General features: G+C 42.4%; 1 protein-coding gene across 1 annotated transcript in view; it reads left to right on the plus strand.

Annotated features, from left to right (window-relative positions):
- Window positions 1-8,605, plus strand: part of LOC146367480 (protein unc-13 homolog A) — a 33,557-nt gene extending 24,952 nt beyond the window's left edge. Inside the window, exons 34-42 of the mRNA XM_084911901.1 lie at window positions 179-322; window positions 787-910; window positions 1,512-1,568; window positions 1,670-1,750; window positions 2,119-2,266; window positions 2,730-2,786; window positions 3,491-3,577; window positions 4,909-5,065; window positions 5,154-8,605. Of these exons, the coding sequence (XP_084768027.1) occupies window positions 179-322; window positions 787-910; window positions 1,512-1,568; window positions 1,670-1,750; window positions 2,119-2,266; window positions 2,730-2,786; window positions 3,491-3,577; window positions 4,909-5,065; window positions 5,154-5,442 (1,144 nt within the window). The 3' untranslated portion in view covers window positions 5,443-8,605. The remainder of the gene's footprint in view (window positions 1-178; window positions 323-786; window positions 911-1,511; window positions 1,569-1,669; window positions 1,751-2,118; window positions 2,267-2,729; window positions 2,787-3,490; window positions 3,578-4,908; window positions 5,066-5,153) is intronic.
- The last annotated feature ends 6,670 nt before the right edge of the window (window positions 8,606-15,275 follow it).

Below are 15,275 nucleotides of genomic sequence, written 5' to 3' on the forward strand. Positions count from 1 at the left end.
TTGGCTGGTATACACTCGGTTTATACCAAGTATATTTTCCTTAATAATCTGAATAAATAATCTTTTGATTTTCTTTTTTTCAGTTACATTTTATTCAAAATTATTCCATCATATTCGTGGGGGCAAAGAATAATTTTTTGAGTCCATTTCATTTGAATATTTCCACACGATGATATAGTTTCCAGCCGCAGATCGAGGATAACGTGAGGCAAATGGGGGATATCCTAGCCCAGGTCAAAGGTCAGACTGTCCCAGCAAATGGCAGTGTAGTGCAGGAAGCTGACAATGTCCTGCAACCCATCATGGACTTCCTGGACAGCAAGTAAGTGTCTCTCCATGGACCATCAATAAAGTTTAAAAAGACAACTTAAATTTGTCTCAAGAGTTGGCATCAAATGTTGAGATTTCTTGACCTTACCTAGAAAAACAGAAAAAAATGCTTTTTATTGATTTTTTTTTTTTTTTTTAAATGGCCACATTTTCAGTTGCTGCTTTTGCTATGAAAAATCCCAATATTTTGCACAATAAGCATTTTATAGAAAAAAATATTGCCATGAAAACAGTTTTGCTCTAAGTCCAACAATGCCACTGCTAACAAAAAAACCAAATAGATACTTTTATTTTGAAAAACCCTAGCCAAAAGCCTCAAACAAGGGTCATGTCTATTTTTTCCCTGTGGCTGTATCTGATGATCAAAATGAATAAAAAAAATTACACCCATGACTGAAATCATGTTTTAAGCTGTTATAGTGTGTGTTAAGAGATTCTGTGTTCTTTGTGTTTTAGCTTATCACTGTTTGCTAAGATCTGTGAGAAAACGGTCCTGAAGAGAGTGCTAAAGGAGCTGTGGAAGCTGGTGATGAACACGATGGAAAAAACAATCGTGCTTCCGACCCTTACTGACCAGACGGTACGTGTTTAAAAAACAAGACAGCCGCCTCCCGGATATTTTCACCCTTTTCCTCTTTAGTGTTTTGGTTTGCTGCATTACCCTGGATTTGTACATTAACCCATCTATCCTGCCGTTTTTCTTGTTCATCCTTTCATAGGTGATTGTAAGTATATGTGCAGCCTTTTTAAGCATGAAGAAACACTCTTCTTTTTTTAAACAGGGATCTTAACTTCACTCTTCATAGCCTTTGTCACTTTTTTCTATGTGGATACAGTGCATCAGTTCAAAAACTCAGTTCAGATGGCAGCACAGTGCACCAGAGGCAGCGTTACGTGACAATGAGTCCCTGCAGTACTGCTGACTGCACACTTAAGCACTTAAACTATAATCCTCCTTGCTGTTGAGAACTTTCCAAAGATGTAACCTTTTTGCTTTGTTTGTTTAGAAGGTAATTTTCACTCAAATCAACGTTACTAAAGTGCATAAACCAGCATAAAACTTGGAGTTTGCTCACCTGTCACCTTGCAAATCTTCCTCACTGGCACATCTCAGAAAACTCCACTTGTTTCTTTTATCCACTCACTCTGCGCCACCTGGTCTTTGTGTCTCTCCTCGACAGGGAACTCAGATGATCTTCAATGCTGCAAAGGAGTTGGGACAGCTTTCAAAGTTGAAGGTGATTAAAAATAGATGAGTGGAACAAGAACATGTCTAAAAAACTGCGTTTATTGAATGTCATCAGTACAGAATGACTCCTCTCTCCCTGTCCTGCTGCAGGAACACATGGGCCGAGAGGAGGCCAAGGCTCTGACTCCTAAGCAGTGTGCAGTAATAGAGCTAGCGCTGGACACCATTAAGGTATGAGGAGGTGATCACATGTTTTTTAGGCAGCACATATTCTAGAATCTCACTACTTACTATGGACACTGTAATCATACATGAGACTTGTCTTTAAATCAATAGAAAAAAGAAGTATTCTCCATTCTTAATCAACCCACCTTAAATGTGACTCTTAATCACTGTTGCATCTGCCAGGTTTGGCGCACATTTAGAGATCCTTAAATTACTTCTTCATTGCTTGCAGACTGACAGCCCTGATGCACGCTACAAGGCAGTTTAGTCGCACTCGCTCACATTACACGCTCTGCTTAGAGCTCGCTGTGTCTGCCGTCTATCTGCCATTCGGTTATCCTCAATAAGCGTGTCATGTCACATCTGTTACACAGCAATACTTCCACGCCGGCGGTGTGGGCCTGAAGAAAACGTTTCTGGAAAAGAGTCCGGATCTGCAGTCTCTGCGCTACGCCCTGTCTCTATACACGCAGGCCACAGACAAACTCATCAGGAAGTTTGTCCTCTCGCAGAACGCTCAGGGTACGACTTCAATCTGAGTCACACACACACGGTCACAAGGTAGCTTCAAACAATTTCACACAAATAAGCTTTCAGATGTTCTCAAAGCGCTCAGCTGCTTATTCTTTGTTACTGTGGTTTATGGAATTAAACAGGATTATGGGATTAAAAAGAATGACTTGCTTACAGTACAGAAAATGCTTAATTCACTGGTTGAGTGAGTTATGGTAGGAAAAACTGCAAATTACTCCTTGCCTTTGCTTGTTTTAGATACAAAGTATATAAGTTTAAAAGCCTGAAGATGGTTTGTAGGTCAGAGACATGTTTCTGGACACCTTGCTGAGGGATACCTAATCCTTTAGGTGTCAGACACATCAGCCAGAACCACTTCTATAAACTGTTGGGTTGGAAAATGATATTCATGTGCAGATGTACTAGTGTGAGCTTGTTCTTTTAATACTAACTTCCTTTCATTTCCCCTCAGTCCATGGAGGAAAAGGGATCAGGTACACAGCGAACGAAGACACACCACCAGAAAAAGGTACAAGTCTGCAGTGTTATGTAACGTCTGCATGTCCCCCAGGGCAAACCTGCAGCACTCAAGCTTCTGCTCAGATACATTTGTGATCAAACTGTCAGGAACCCAAGATAACCTGACTGCGAGCAGTGTTCGCTTTGGGCACAGCTCAGATCTCACTCTGCTCCCTCTTTTTTTTTTTTTTTTGCTCTTTTCTTGATTAAAGTACATGCCCAGTTATGAAAGATGTAGCCTGCTACATTACAGTATGCATACCCCGCGTGCTGCATGAGACACAGAAACATGATATGTAAGACAGCAGTGGTAGTTAATTAAAAGCAGTGTTAGTCCAGTCTGTGTTTTAGTTTCCTTTCATATTAATCTCCTTTTTTCTTTTCAGTTCAGCGTCTGTAGTATCTTTAACAAATTAAGATTTCTTACTGCATTAGAGTTTGCCATTTTCTTTGCATTACAGCTCACACAAAAGCCACTTTACCCGGCCACCAGATTATCTCAGAGAACTCCTGCCTGCATGCGCACGTTTGCGCATGTGTGTAACATCTGCATGTTTAAATTTAGTTCACAGTCTGCTGATACATTACAATTCTTGAAGTCATACATCTCAACTGTGCTACATCAGGGTCTGCAGAAAATACAAGTTCACAGGATGGAAAGATAAAGTAGGGGCACAGTTGCCTGTCATCCACTAACAGAGCGTGTCTTTGCAGCGTCTGGAGTGGATGCGGTCGGTGAGGGGGTCATGAATGTGGACATTTTACCCCAGCCTAATGGAGAACACAAGATCAGTGTGAAAGGTAAAAATAGCAGAGCAGCTTTTGCTGTTGTGTCTTCTGTCACCTTCTTTTGTTTTTTCACTTAAAGCTGTTCAGCCGGCAGAAAAACAAACAGCCCCTCCCACCAGACTAGTACAGCCATCTGCATCATGGCAGAATTCAAACCCTGCTCTTTCAGGTGGAAGCTGCTCAAATGCTCAAAGAAGGGTGTCAAACATAAGGTCTAGGGGCCAGAATCGGCCAGGCAAAGACTCCAGTGTGACTCACTGGATAGCTTTGGAAAATATGGAGGCCATACATTTGGAACTTTTAACTGTATTTTCACAATTTGTACAGATTTGGCTACTGATCAAGCTTTCGCCTATGGTGATTCATGCTACGTCAAAGTAAATAAGTAATAGATAAACAATTAAATGGCATAAAAGTACCTGTTTTTTTTACTATCTGCTACAGACAGTAAGTGTTTGAAAATAAAGGGCAAATCTTTCTGCTTAATTGGGCAGTTTTACACATCTCTTTTTTTTACAAATTTAGCCTGAAGAGTCATGCTGATAGATGCATGCTTTCATTCATTACAGCAGCATTTCTTTATCATGTAGAAAAAAGAAATACATAGAACTCTTGAAACTGCACTTCTTTTTCTTAAATCAAGATGTCTCAGGGGTGTGTGGTTAAACTTGTTTACACTAACACAAAGGGGAACCGGCCCATTTACCATCAAAGTGGCCTGTATGTGGCCCACAGCCTAAAATGCACTGCTGTATACAAAACAAAGCAAAAGCCAAATGTGATTTTATTCTACTCAGTCTCGCCTCTCATGCTCTCACCACTTCCACAGAATGCACATTACAGTCAACAGTCTGACCCTATGGGATGAATTCTCAGTGCAAAAGCCGATGAGTTAAAAAACAAACAAACAAAACAAAAAAAAACAAGCATGCTCCTGATGTGTCGCCTTCAGATTTAGACAGAGTGGACTTTGATGTCTGCTGTTTGGTCTCAGGGTCCTAGCCAGAGAATCGGCTCTCATCACTGTGATGATTGTTGACACAGAAGCTGATGTTTCCTCTCACTGAGGTCCACAGCAAACAGAGTGTAAACAGAATTTGTATAATAGCAATATGAGAATAACGGCTGCTCTATAAGCAGTCCAGAGGTGCACGAGGAGAGGTCCTTAGAAAGGACTAAAGTCACTGGTTGTATTTTCCACTGCTGATCTGGTCTCCTGTATTTTATAAAGTCTGAAAGCAAACCCACAGGAGCCTTAATTTCCTCTCAGACCAGTTTAATCATGCTGAAAGTTTGTTATGGATTTATTACTCATGTTGCCTACCCTGGCTTTCTGTGTCCAGTGATCGCTGCTAATGACCTGAAATGGAAAGCACAGGGCTTCAGGCCTTTCGTCGAAGTCTACATCATCGGCCCTCACCTGAGTGACAAGAAGAGGAAATTTGCCACCAAGTCCAAGAACAACAGCTGGTCGCCAAAGTTCAATGAGAGCTTCCAGTAGTGAGTGTCCACTCAGTCTGATTTGCAGCACCAGCTGTTCCAGAAGAGACAAGCTGACCTTTATCGTGTGTTTTCTGTCTCGTTCCAGCTCGCTGGGCACTGAGGTCGGGCCGGAGAGCTACGAGCTGCAAGTGTGCGTGAAGGACTACTGCTTCGCCAGGGAGGACCGCACCGTGGGCATGGCCGTGCTGCAGGTGAAGGACATAGCCAACAAGGGCAGCGTCACCTGCTGGATGCCGCTGGGCAGACGCGTCCACATGGACGAGACGGGCCTGACGGTGCTGCGCATCCTCTCTCAGCGCAACAACGACGACGTGGCGAAAGAGTTCGTCAAACTCAAGTCAGACCAGCGTTCGGCCGAAGAGGGCCGCAGCTGAGGGGAGGGAGAGGAGAGCGAGAGAGCACGTGTGCACAGAGACGTACCTGACCGGCAAAGTGTTACGCACACATACTACTCACACCTGCATAGTTAGACAACCACGTGCAATACACAAGCACACACATAAAAATGCTCAGTTGTACATATCTCGCTTACATTATGCAACATTTACATCGCAATGTTATCAATGCAAACATGCAGGAATATGTTTATATGAATCTCATTAGTCATTTCCCCCCAAAACTCTCCACTGAAGCCTCACATCCCCATCCCTCACTCACTCTTTCCTGCCACACTACGCCTTTTATATGCCGCGCATTTAGATGTGAGATAACGCTCACTGCATCGACAACAAGTCCATGTGAATAGGTTGAGAATGACCACTTTGCACTTTGCTCCTCGCCATAGCTATGCTCCGTCAGCCTGTCCGTCCATCTGTCCGTCCGTCCGTCTGCTTGCCTGCCTGACTGTGTGTCGTTCTTCCAGTCCGTCTCCCCGACCCTCGTTGTTTTGCTCTTTGTAGGCTTCCCACGATGTGACATATTGTGTAATTTGGAGTTCAGACACAGATCTAAGATCAGCCCTCCTTCCCCTCAAAAACAGACAAACAAACAAAAAAAAAAAACCCACAACACTGACCCTGGATCATCTGACATCCAAGGTCAACATCACTGCTAGTCCTGTAATGTAATCTCCTGCATGTTGACCCCCAGGAACACTGTGATTATACCGTTCCCGCTCCCGTGTTAAAGATGGGTGCCTCCGATATGTTGTCTGTGTGAGCATGGTGCATTTAACCCCGGTACAGTAAGGTTTTTATAAAATGTGACATTGTGGAGAAGACACACCACCAGTGGATCCATGACGTGCCGTGACGTGTGACGTGCCGTTAGGGGCAAAAGCCGCGGCCACACACAATGTGCAGTTTTTAAAATGTTTCTTGTTGCTTCACATCACGACAAAACGGAGCAATACCCCGACGTCTTACCTTCCCCTCCCCCCTGAAGAGTGCACATTAATTTTTTTAAAAAAAGGGCTACAGGATGGGTGGACTGGGATGTCACTTCATGCACTAACTCATGCTGTCCGTGCTTCTGTTGCCCGCCTGCTTGTTCTGCCATTTAAACCTTGAAGTGTCACCGTGGAGGAACTCGAAACAAATAAAAAGGACACGTGGTGCCGAACAACCGCTCGGTGGAAGACTTTCCTCCCGATCGCCTGCACACGCATCTGAACACATCTGTTCAAGGCAATAGTGGTTTGTTTCACCAACAAAGCTGGTGAATACGCTTTTTGTTAATGTATGCGTGAAGGGGTGTGTGTTTGTGAGAGTGTGTGTGTGTGTGTGTGTGTGTGTGTGTGTGTGTGTGTGTGTGTGCCTGTGTGGGCTGATAGTCACACCTGCAAAATGGGCTGTGAGATTGTGAGCAATACATTGTACCTACACACCCAAAACGTATGCGCTGTCAATAACTAACAGAAGCACCAACTGCACACTCTGCATGAAAGGAATGGGAAAGTTATGATCACGTGGTTTTTGTAACTCACTGAAATATTTTATTTGTGGACTCATAAAGTTCCCATTCCTGTTGGAAGTGTGTAATCTCTTTCTCACACGTTTTGGATAAGAAAGAAGGAACGTGTTTTGCTTTTGAATTACTGCTTTGCCTTCAGTAGGACCAAATTTGCACGAAGCAGAGCTCATGTTTTTCTTTTTTCTTTTTTTTTTATTCAAAGAATGAAGCCATCAGAGTCACCGCCAAGCATTTATGGTGTACAAGTGTCACTTTTAGTCATGTGAAAAGGTGAGCAAGCGTTCGCGGTCGCCATCCGGCTCGTCTTGTAGTCTCTGTGTAAAACTGAGTGATGTCAGTGACGCTGGGTAGGTTTCTGTTTTAACCCGGGCGTCACTGCTGGCCCTGTCACATGTTGTCTTCGCTTAACTGTTCAAAAGCTACCAAAAACTAATCGTCTGAATGTTATTCACTCTCAGCAGAGCCTTCTTTCTCCGATCGTCGGGACAGTTCAACCCTAAAAGCATGTCTTTCTTGGGGAGACCAAATCATGCCTCTGATTTAGGCCATTAAATTTCACGCAAGTCATAAAAATGACTTGATTGTGCTTGATTTTGCTGTTGTTGCCCAACATTAAAAGGGGAACTCCACTGATTTTTACTGTTGCACATGCAAAAAAAAAGAAATCATGCACAGGATTTGAGCGTTTGCTTATTTAAAAAGAGGGAGGGGTGGGAGAGTCAGTCCTGCTTAGTCCTGTCTGCTTGTGGCTTAAAGCTCTGCAGAGGGGGGGATAACTGAAAAACAAATAACTAACCCAGACTGCATCGTGGGTAATGCAGTCCCCGAGGAAGAAGAATATATGGACAACATCTCCAAGCACTACCTTTTTCCCCTCTCTCTTTTGTTTGTTTTTACCTGCACACAAATCAGCGGAGTGCTCCTTTAAACACAGTTAAAACTTTTTGGGGGGGTTGCCGTTGGTAACCCCAGGGCTCAAGACAAAAACTTGACATGTCAGGTTGTAGCTGAAAAAAAAAGCAACAATAAATAAGTGATAAGTGATGACCCAGCCCGAGGCTCATTGGCTGCCTGGTTCACGTCTGTATGTGTGTACACATATACAGACACCACCACACATATGCACTGATGACACACACACACACACACACACACACACACAGACAGACCTCTGCTCAAGCACAAAAGCGCACATGTAAGATGACACACATGCATGCATGCACGCTGACACACCTCCGCGGAGACCAACGATGGCGCCCTGTGAATAGAATCAACTCCAGTTGCATGATGGGAAACTTTATTGTGCCAGCACGTGTCTCTTTGATGTTACTTGCTGTTTTGTTTTGGGGGTTTTTCTCCTCCTTCCCTGTTTTTACTTTCAAAGCTATGTAACGACAGCTCATCGGTGTTTTCTGTTGTTTCCAAAAGGCTTGTGAATACGTCATCTGTAACCAATACGAATGTAGTGAACACAGAACTCGCATGAGAGAATTATTTTCTACCGAGGATGTTTCTAATTTGTTTCTTATCATTATCGATTGTTCTTTAATGAGGATGAAGTGGAACTGGAATGCAGCCTGATTGTGATCTGCTTCCTATTAAAAGGACATTTGTGTCACAACCCAACCGTCTCTCTGAGAATCGCATCACTGCCTCCGAGTCGAAGCAGAAACAGTCATTGTTATTCTTACTTTGGGATACAAGTGAGACCTAATCCAAGTTTCTAGTGTGAGTCTTTGAACACATCAACTGGCTTCTCTGTTCTGTGTGTGACCTCTGACCTCTATATGGAGCAAAAGAGGGGATCACACATGACAAGTTTCAGCTGCCTCTCCACTGTGAAGAGTGAGGAAAGACAGGTGATCATTTCAGACTTAGGCTTTATACATGTTGTACTCTAAGCCCAGAGATTAGTATATTGTGGGCGGCACAGTTGTTAGCACTGTCACCTCATAGCGACAAGGTCCAAGAGTTTGCATGTTCTTCTTGTGTCTGCACGGCTACTCCTCTTCCTCCCACAGTCCAAGGACATGCATGTTTAGGGTGACTGGTGATTTAAGTTGGCCAACCAGAAAATTCAATTCAATTTTATTTTATTTATACAGCGCCAAATCACAACAACAGTTGCCTCAAGGCGCTTTATATTGTAAGGTAGACCCTACAATAATACGTACAGAGAAAAAAACCCAACAATCATATGACCCCCTATGAGCAAACACTTCAGCAACAGTGGGAAGGAAAAACTCCCTTTTCTCCCAGGAAGAAACCTCCGGCAGAACCAGGCTCGGGGGGGGCGGGGCCATCTGCTGCGACCGGTTGGGGTGAGAGAAGGAAGACAGGATAAAGACATGCTGTGGAAGAGAGACAGAGATTAATAACAAGTGTGATTCAGCAGAGAGGTATTCACAGCACTTCATTTGTTCCACATTTTGTCGCATTGCAGCTTTATTCCAGTATGGATTAGGTTTATTTTCACCTCAAAATTCTGCACATAATACTCCACAATGAAAAAGTTAAAAACAAAACAAAACATAACCAAAACGTTAGCTTGAAATAATTGCAAATTTATTAAAAATCAAAACAAAAACATAAGGTGCTTCCTGTTTCCACTGATCATCTATCAGCCCTAAACCAGATAAGTGGTCAGGAAGAAATAACTGTGGTGTTTTATCCCAAAGTTAACAAGGGTTGTAACAGATGAGTATTTTCATTTATGCTATATTTAACAAGGATGATATCAAATAATAAAATATTTGCTCTATAAAATGTGTGCTTTACCAGTCCATTGACCCCAGTGTGAGACAAGTTTCCATATCTGAGAATCTGGAAGGTTTAGTTGTCATACATTAGGATATTTGCAATTTAACCTTCTGTTAAATATAAAAGTGTTCATGTGACTTGATGCCATACTGCTGTTATTGGTTTTCTGAGTCTATAATCCAGATATTTAATCTCCAAGGCTGTCTTTTTGTTAAACAGCCTCAACACTTCCTGTTACAATTTTGCCAAATGTTTAAACAGATTTCCAGAAACAGCGTCTCAGAAATCTAAAGACAAACTGAAGGGAATTAAAACCGCACCTTTAAAAACAAACATCTTCTGAAAAATGAAAGCCAGCACTCAAAACCGTGCCCTCTCTTCTGTTTACCTCCACCACAACAACCCGCACAGCTGTTATCAGCCTGTGTCTTGCAAAGCATCGAATAAACACTTATGTGATCAGTTCAAAAGAAGAGTCTGCGCATGTTCAGGCTTCAGATTTAAATGCATGGGTTTCCCTTTTGGTGAAGTGCACGCTTTTTGGTCCTGAAACAGCATTTATAACACATGTCAGACTACATACATTCAGAAGCCACTCTATTAGGTACGCCTGTTCAACTGCTCTTTAATGCAAATATCCACTCAAACAGTCACAGGTCAGTAATTCAAAGCATTAAGGCATGCAGATGTGCACGCTGAAGTTCAAACTGAGCATCAGGAAGAAAGGTGAGTGAAAGCTGCATGGTTGTTGGTCTGAGTGTTTCACAAACTGCTGATCTCCTGGGATTTTCCCACACAGCCATCTCCAGGGTTTACAGGGAATGGTCTGAAATGACAAAATTCTTTGGTTCTCTGGGTGAAAATACCTTGATGATGTCAGAGGAGAATGGTCAGACTACTCTGAGCTGATATGACGGCAGCAGTGACTCAAATAACCAAGGTATGCAGAAGAGCATTTCTGAAAGCAGATTATGGCAGCAAAAGACCACAGTGGTGGCCACTCCTGTAAGCTAAAAACAAGAAACTGCGGCTACATTTTGCACAGACTGCACACAGATGTCCTCCACATTCACCAAATCTCAGAGCAGCAGGGCATCCTTGGATGAGCAGTTGTGACACAAGACGGAAAGTATGTACTTCTGTTTTTTGCAAGTAAATCTCTGACAGTGTATTTCTCTATTTGCTCCTTCATACATATTTGAAAAAGGTAATTAGATTGAAAACACTGATGCAGTGCTGGACAGTATTCAGGAAAGTGAGTGATCACTCTTCAGTTGTGACTGACAGAAGTAAAAATGGTTTTGATGAGCTTTGGAATTCTGGTGAGAGGAGCATTAAAAAACAAGTCCCGAGTTTTCTTTGTCTTATTTTTCATTTCATTTCATGTGCCAAATGTTGGTGAACAGTCTGGGCTGGTGCGGGTCAGTTCATCGTGTGAACGCTTCTGCTGTGAAGCCTTGCTGCTGTGCAGTACGCATGTTAGCATCGTCTCAGTGAAAGATTCAAGAGCCGGAAAGACATCATCTGGACGGAGCATATGCTCTTCTATTACCTATATATACCGTTCAGCCTTTCCAAATGTGCAACTCCACAGGCACCAATGCACCTTATTACCATCATAGATGCAGACTTGTAAACCAAGTGGATGGTCTCTCTCCTCTTTATCCTGCAGGAACTTAGAATGATCTGACCACAGAGCAGTTTTTCACTTTTTCTCTGGTTATTTTTGGCTCAGAGAAAACAGCAGCGTTTCTGGTGGATGGAAGTGTTCCTGTACCCACCCCCTCGCCCCCCAAGGTGCATTGACGTCCATGACGGAATCACGCCTGTTTTTAATGCAGTGACGCGTCAGGACCGGAAGATCACGGGCAGCCAGTATCAATTTTCAGGCGAGCGCAGAGATTCTCTGAATCTTTTGTACTGCAGATGATGACAGAAGTATTCACAATTCTACATTCAAGAACATTACTTTAAAATTATTCCACATTTTTAAAACTCTGCCGCCGTTTTTATACTCAGTCATATTACCGCCCTGCTGTAATTAAATGTTTCTTCAGCTGTCGCTTTTTAGTTCCCAACTTCTTCTTGAGACGTCTAGCTTCCATCGAATCACGTTTTTCTCAGAGTTGTACATGTTCTCAGTGTAAACATACTTTGTTCTGTTGTAAATAAAATTCAGGTTTAAAAGATTTTCAAATATGTATTTCTTAAAAAAAAAAGTTACCAAATGTATTTTGACATCAAACTGAAGCAGCAAAAAAAGCAAACTGCCTCCTCTTATCCTACTCACTCCTCCCAATAGCTGTTTAAGTCCTTGATATCTCTTAACGCTCAGATTGAGCCCAAAGTACATTAAATGCAGCAACTTAAGAGTGACGTTTGAGTGAAAACAGTGGGACTGTATTTAAAGTTGAGCAGTTTGGATTCATACTGTTGACACACAATCTTCAAGTTTACAGCACAAGCTGGAAAAACCTGTTCCTAAATGAATAACTTCGTCTTGTTGTCACATTTACAAGCAAACACTCCCGAGCTACTCTTTTCACGTCATTATGGTTTACTCCTCTGCAGGTACATCTCTACTGCCACCATGTGGTCGGATATGCGGCTGCTGCAATCTTGTGCACATTTCCACTGACAATAAAGACACAGCACACAGACAAGTTCTTATTTTCCAGTAAAAAAATGAAACAAAAATAAAACAAAAACAAAACAAGACTTTATTAAAGAAGCATAAAAAATAAAACTCTTGATACATTTCTCATAACCGTCAAGTCAGCGCAAATTATACGATTATACAATTTTTCCCGGCTCACGGTTAAAAGGTCCATAAACTTTCAAATAAAATATATTTCAATTTTAAAATTTCTTCAATAATTTTCTCATTTTGTTATAAATCGCCTATATGTAGTACACAGGAAATAAGGAAAATTAAAAAAAAAAGAAAAGAAAATGGAAAACAAAAATAAATTTGAAGTAATAAAAGGGTCACATTATTGTCTGGGATATTTAGGTAAGCAAATAAATTGTAAAAAATAAAATGTGTAAAAAGTTTTTTGTTTTTTTGTATTTTTGTATTTTTTTGTATCTTAAAAATTATTAGCTAATGCCAGAAGGCTCGAAGACATGCAGATGGTTAACTTACAAATAATAATACATGTTTTTTTAGAAACTACGTTCATCTTCAATTAAGTTGTTTTGCTTTGAAAAACAAGATCCCGATGATTGTATCCAGGGTATATACATACACACAGGTTAGGCCTGAAACCTAGTTTGCTGACGTTTTACATTTTGGTTCTGCATACAAAAAGAATTAAAGCAAAAATAGAGGAGAGCAGAGGTTCGAGGGGAGTCTGGCACCCCGTACTGGCGTGGCTCTCTTTGCATTCCCCCCACCTCTAATCACAAAAAAGGTCAGAGGTCACTGGCTAGCATGCCTCAGGAAACCCTGTTTTCAAACCTTTAGGAAGGAAGTGGGGGAAGGGGGAGACGTCTTGTTAAAAAACAAAACAAAACAAAAAAAACAAAACAAAAGAAAATCACCAGTCAATCTGGAAAAAAAAAGAAAAAAAAAAAGTACCTTTTAACAATTAAACTACTGTACATCAACCCTAACATTCTCTCGACGGCCACAAACATCCTGGTGCAACAGCAGGATCTACGCTGAACCCACCTGGAAATCACAACACATTTTATTGTTTAACGCGTCACCTCAGACAGTTGAAAGTAAGAGCTTTAAGTTGGGCCTCAGACTCGCATCAGTCATCACAGAATGGCTCATTTAGACGCGCTCGCAGCCCCGTGTTTGCTCTGAGGAACACGCTCCAGCCCCATGGGGCCGGGTGGGCAGTTAGAGGGGGAGGGGTGAGGGCGAGAATGAGAACAGGGTCATTGGGTCTACAGTGCATTGGAGAAGTTGATCTGAGAACAAAACGGCCTCCCTTTACCGACTTTTTTCTCCTGCGTTTGTGCAGGGAGTTGCACTAGAAGCACCACGAGCTCATCTGCGCACCAATTGGTGCGCTGCTGCTGCTCAACCAGGACAGCCTCGTCACGCACGTAGGAAACAGACAAAAATAAGTTAAACATCATCATCATCATCATCCAGGCTACAGCACCAAAGCACAGCAAAATCAGCCCACATATTTACTCAAGAGTTACCTTTAATTCCTTGACATTTAAACCCTGCAACTCATCCTGATCTGTGAGACACCCTGATGCAGCGCCATACACACCAACAGGATCTGCATGTGATGACTGTGTAGGGCAATTACACACACACACACACACCCCGACACACAAAAGACCCCCCCTCCCCCAAAGAAAGAAAGAAAGAAAGAAAGAAAAAAGCAACAAACAGAATAACTAAAAAGAAGCACAACATTCTGCAGCTGCTGGGATTTGAACACGACGAGTGTCTGGAAGCCCTGGATGACCTAGCTACTAGCTGCCATAAAGGATAAGTTGATTCTTCCTACTGTGTGAGCCTGAAAATGTGATCGTGTGTCTGTGCGTTCAGAGGAAGCCCTTGTAAATTAGGTACGTCTTTTTCTTTTTTTCTTCTTTTCTTTTCTTTAAAATTCAGCTGTCATGGCTTTGTCTCGTTCTATGAGCTGAATCCACGCGTGTCAGGGAGAGGAGAGAGGGGAAAAACAAAAAACAAACAAAAAAAAACAAACCTGCAACCGTGTAACGTCACACAGACGTTGGAAAAAATCATACACATAGTATAAAGACTACAGGAGGCAGTTACTGCAAACTCAATGAAATCAAAACACTAACAGAAAAAAAACAACTTAAAAACAGGATGTACCCGCCTCACTGGAGTTACTCAGTAATGCTATGAAACACATGACAGACCCCAATCAACCGGCCACATAGTGCACTACATTTTGCCAGGAGTACAGCGCTGTATGGGGACAACAGTGACGTCAGAGAGTGCCGTACAGCTTCGCTGTGAGAGACAGGTGGAAGACCTAACAAAAACAGTAAGAGCTGTTTCTTTTTCGCTTTTAGTTTAGAGGGGCCGGGCCTTACAGTGCATGAAGAAAAGGTTCGATGGAGGCCCCTTGTAATTGTTTAGTGTAGGAGGAGCAGCAGGAGGCCTCTCTCCTTAACCTTAACTGGACAACACATTCTTGTGTGACATCAGAAAAGCCCCATCTTATCCTAGTGTTCAAAATATTGTCTGTAAGCCACACACTTGACAGTCAAGAGTCAAAAACTAGTAGAAAACACCAGAAACAGGCGGCTCTGGGCGTAACAGATGTGGGAGGACAACTACAGTAGTGTGGATGGATCAGAGCGTCACTTTCCTTCAAGACCGAGTGTGCAGCGAAGAAGAACGGGACAGGGAGCAGACCTACTCACGGCGGTGCGACGAACAGCATGAGTGGGCGTTGTTCTCTCGCACACACACTCATACTCGCATATCGCAGAGACAGAGGGGTGTAAAGGGATTGTCAGGCTGCCCAAACACAGAGACCTGACCTCAAACACGTTACTTCACGTATGGTACGTTTCTCACCTATTAAAG

Source organism: Perissodus microlepis, chromosome 18 (assembly GCF_051167445.1).
Source record: "Perissodus microlepis isolate ML-2025 ecotype Zambia chromosome 18, ASM5116744v1, whole genome shotgun sequence".
Classification (NCBI taxonomy): Eukaryota; Metazoa; Chordata; class Actinopteri; order Cichliformes; family Cichlidae; genus Perissodus; species Perissodus microlepis.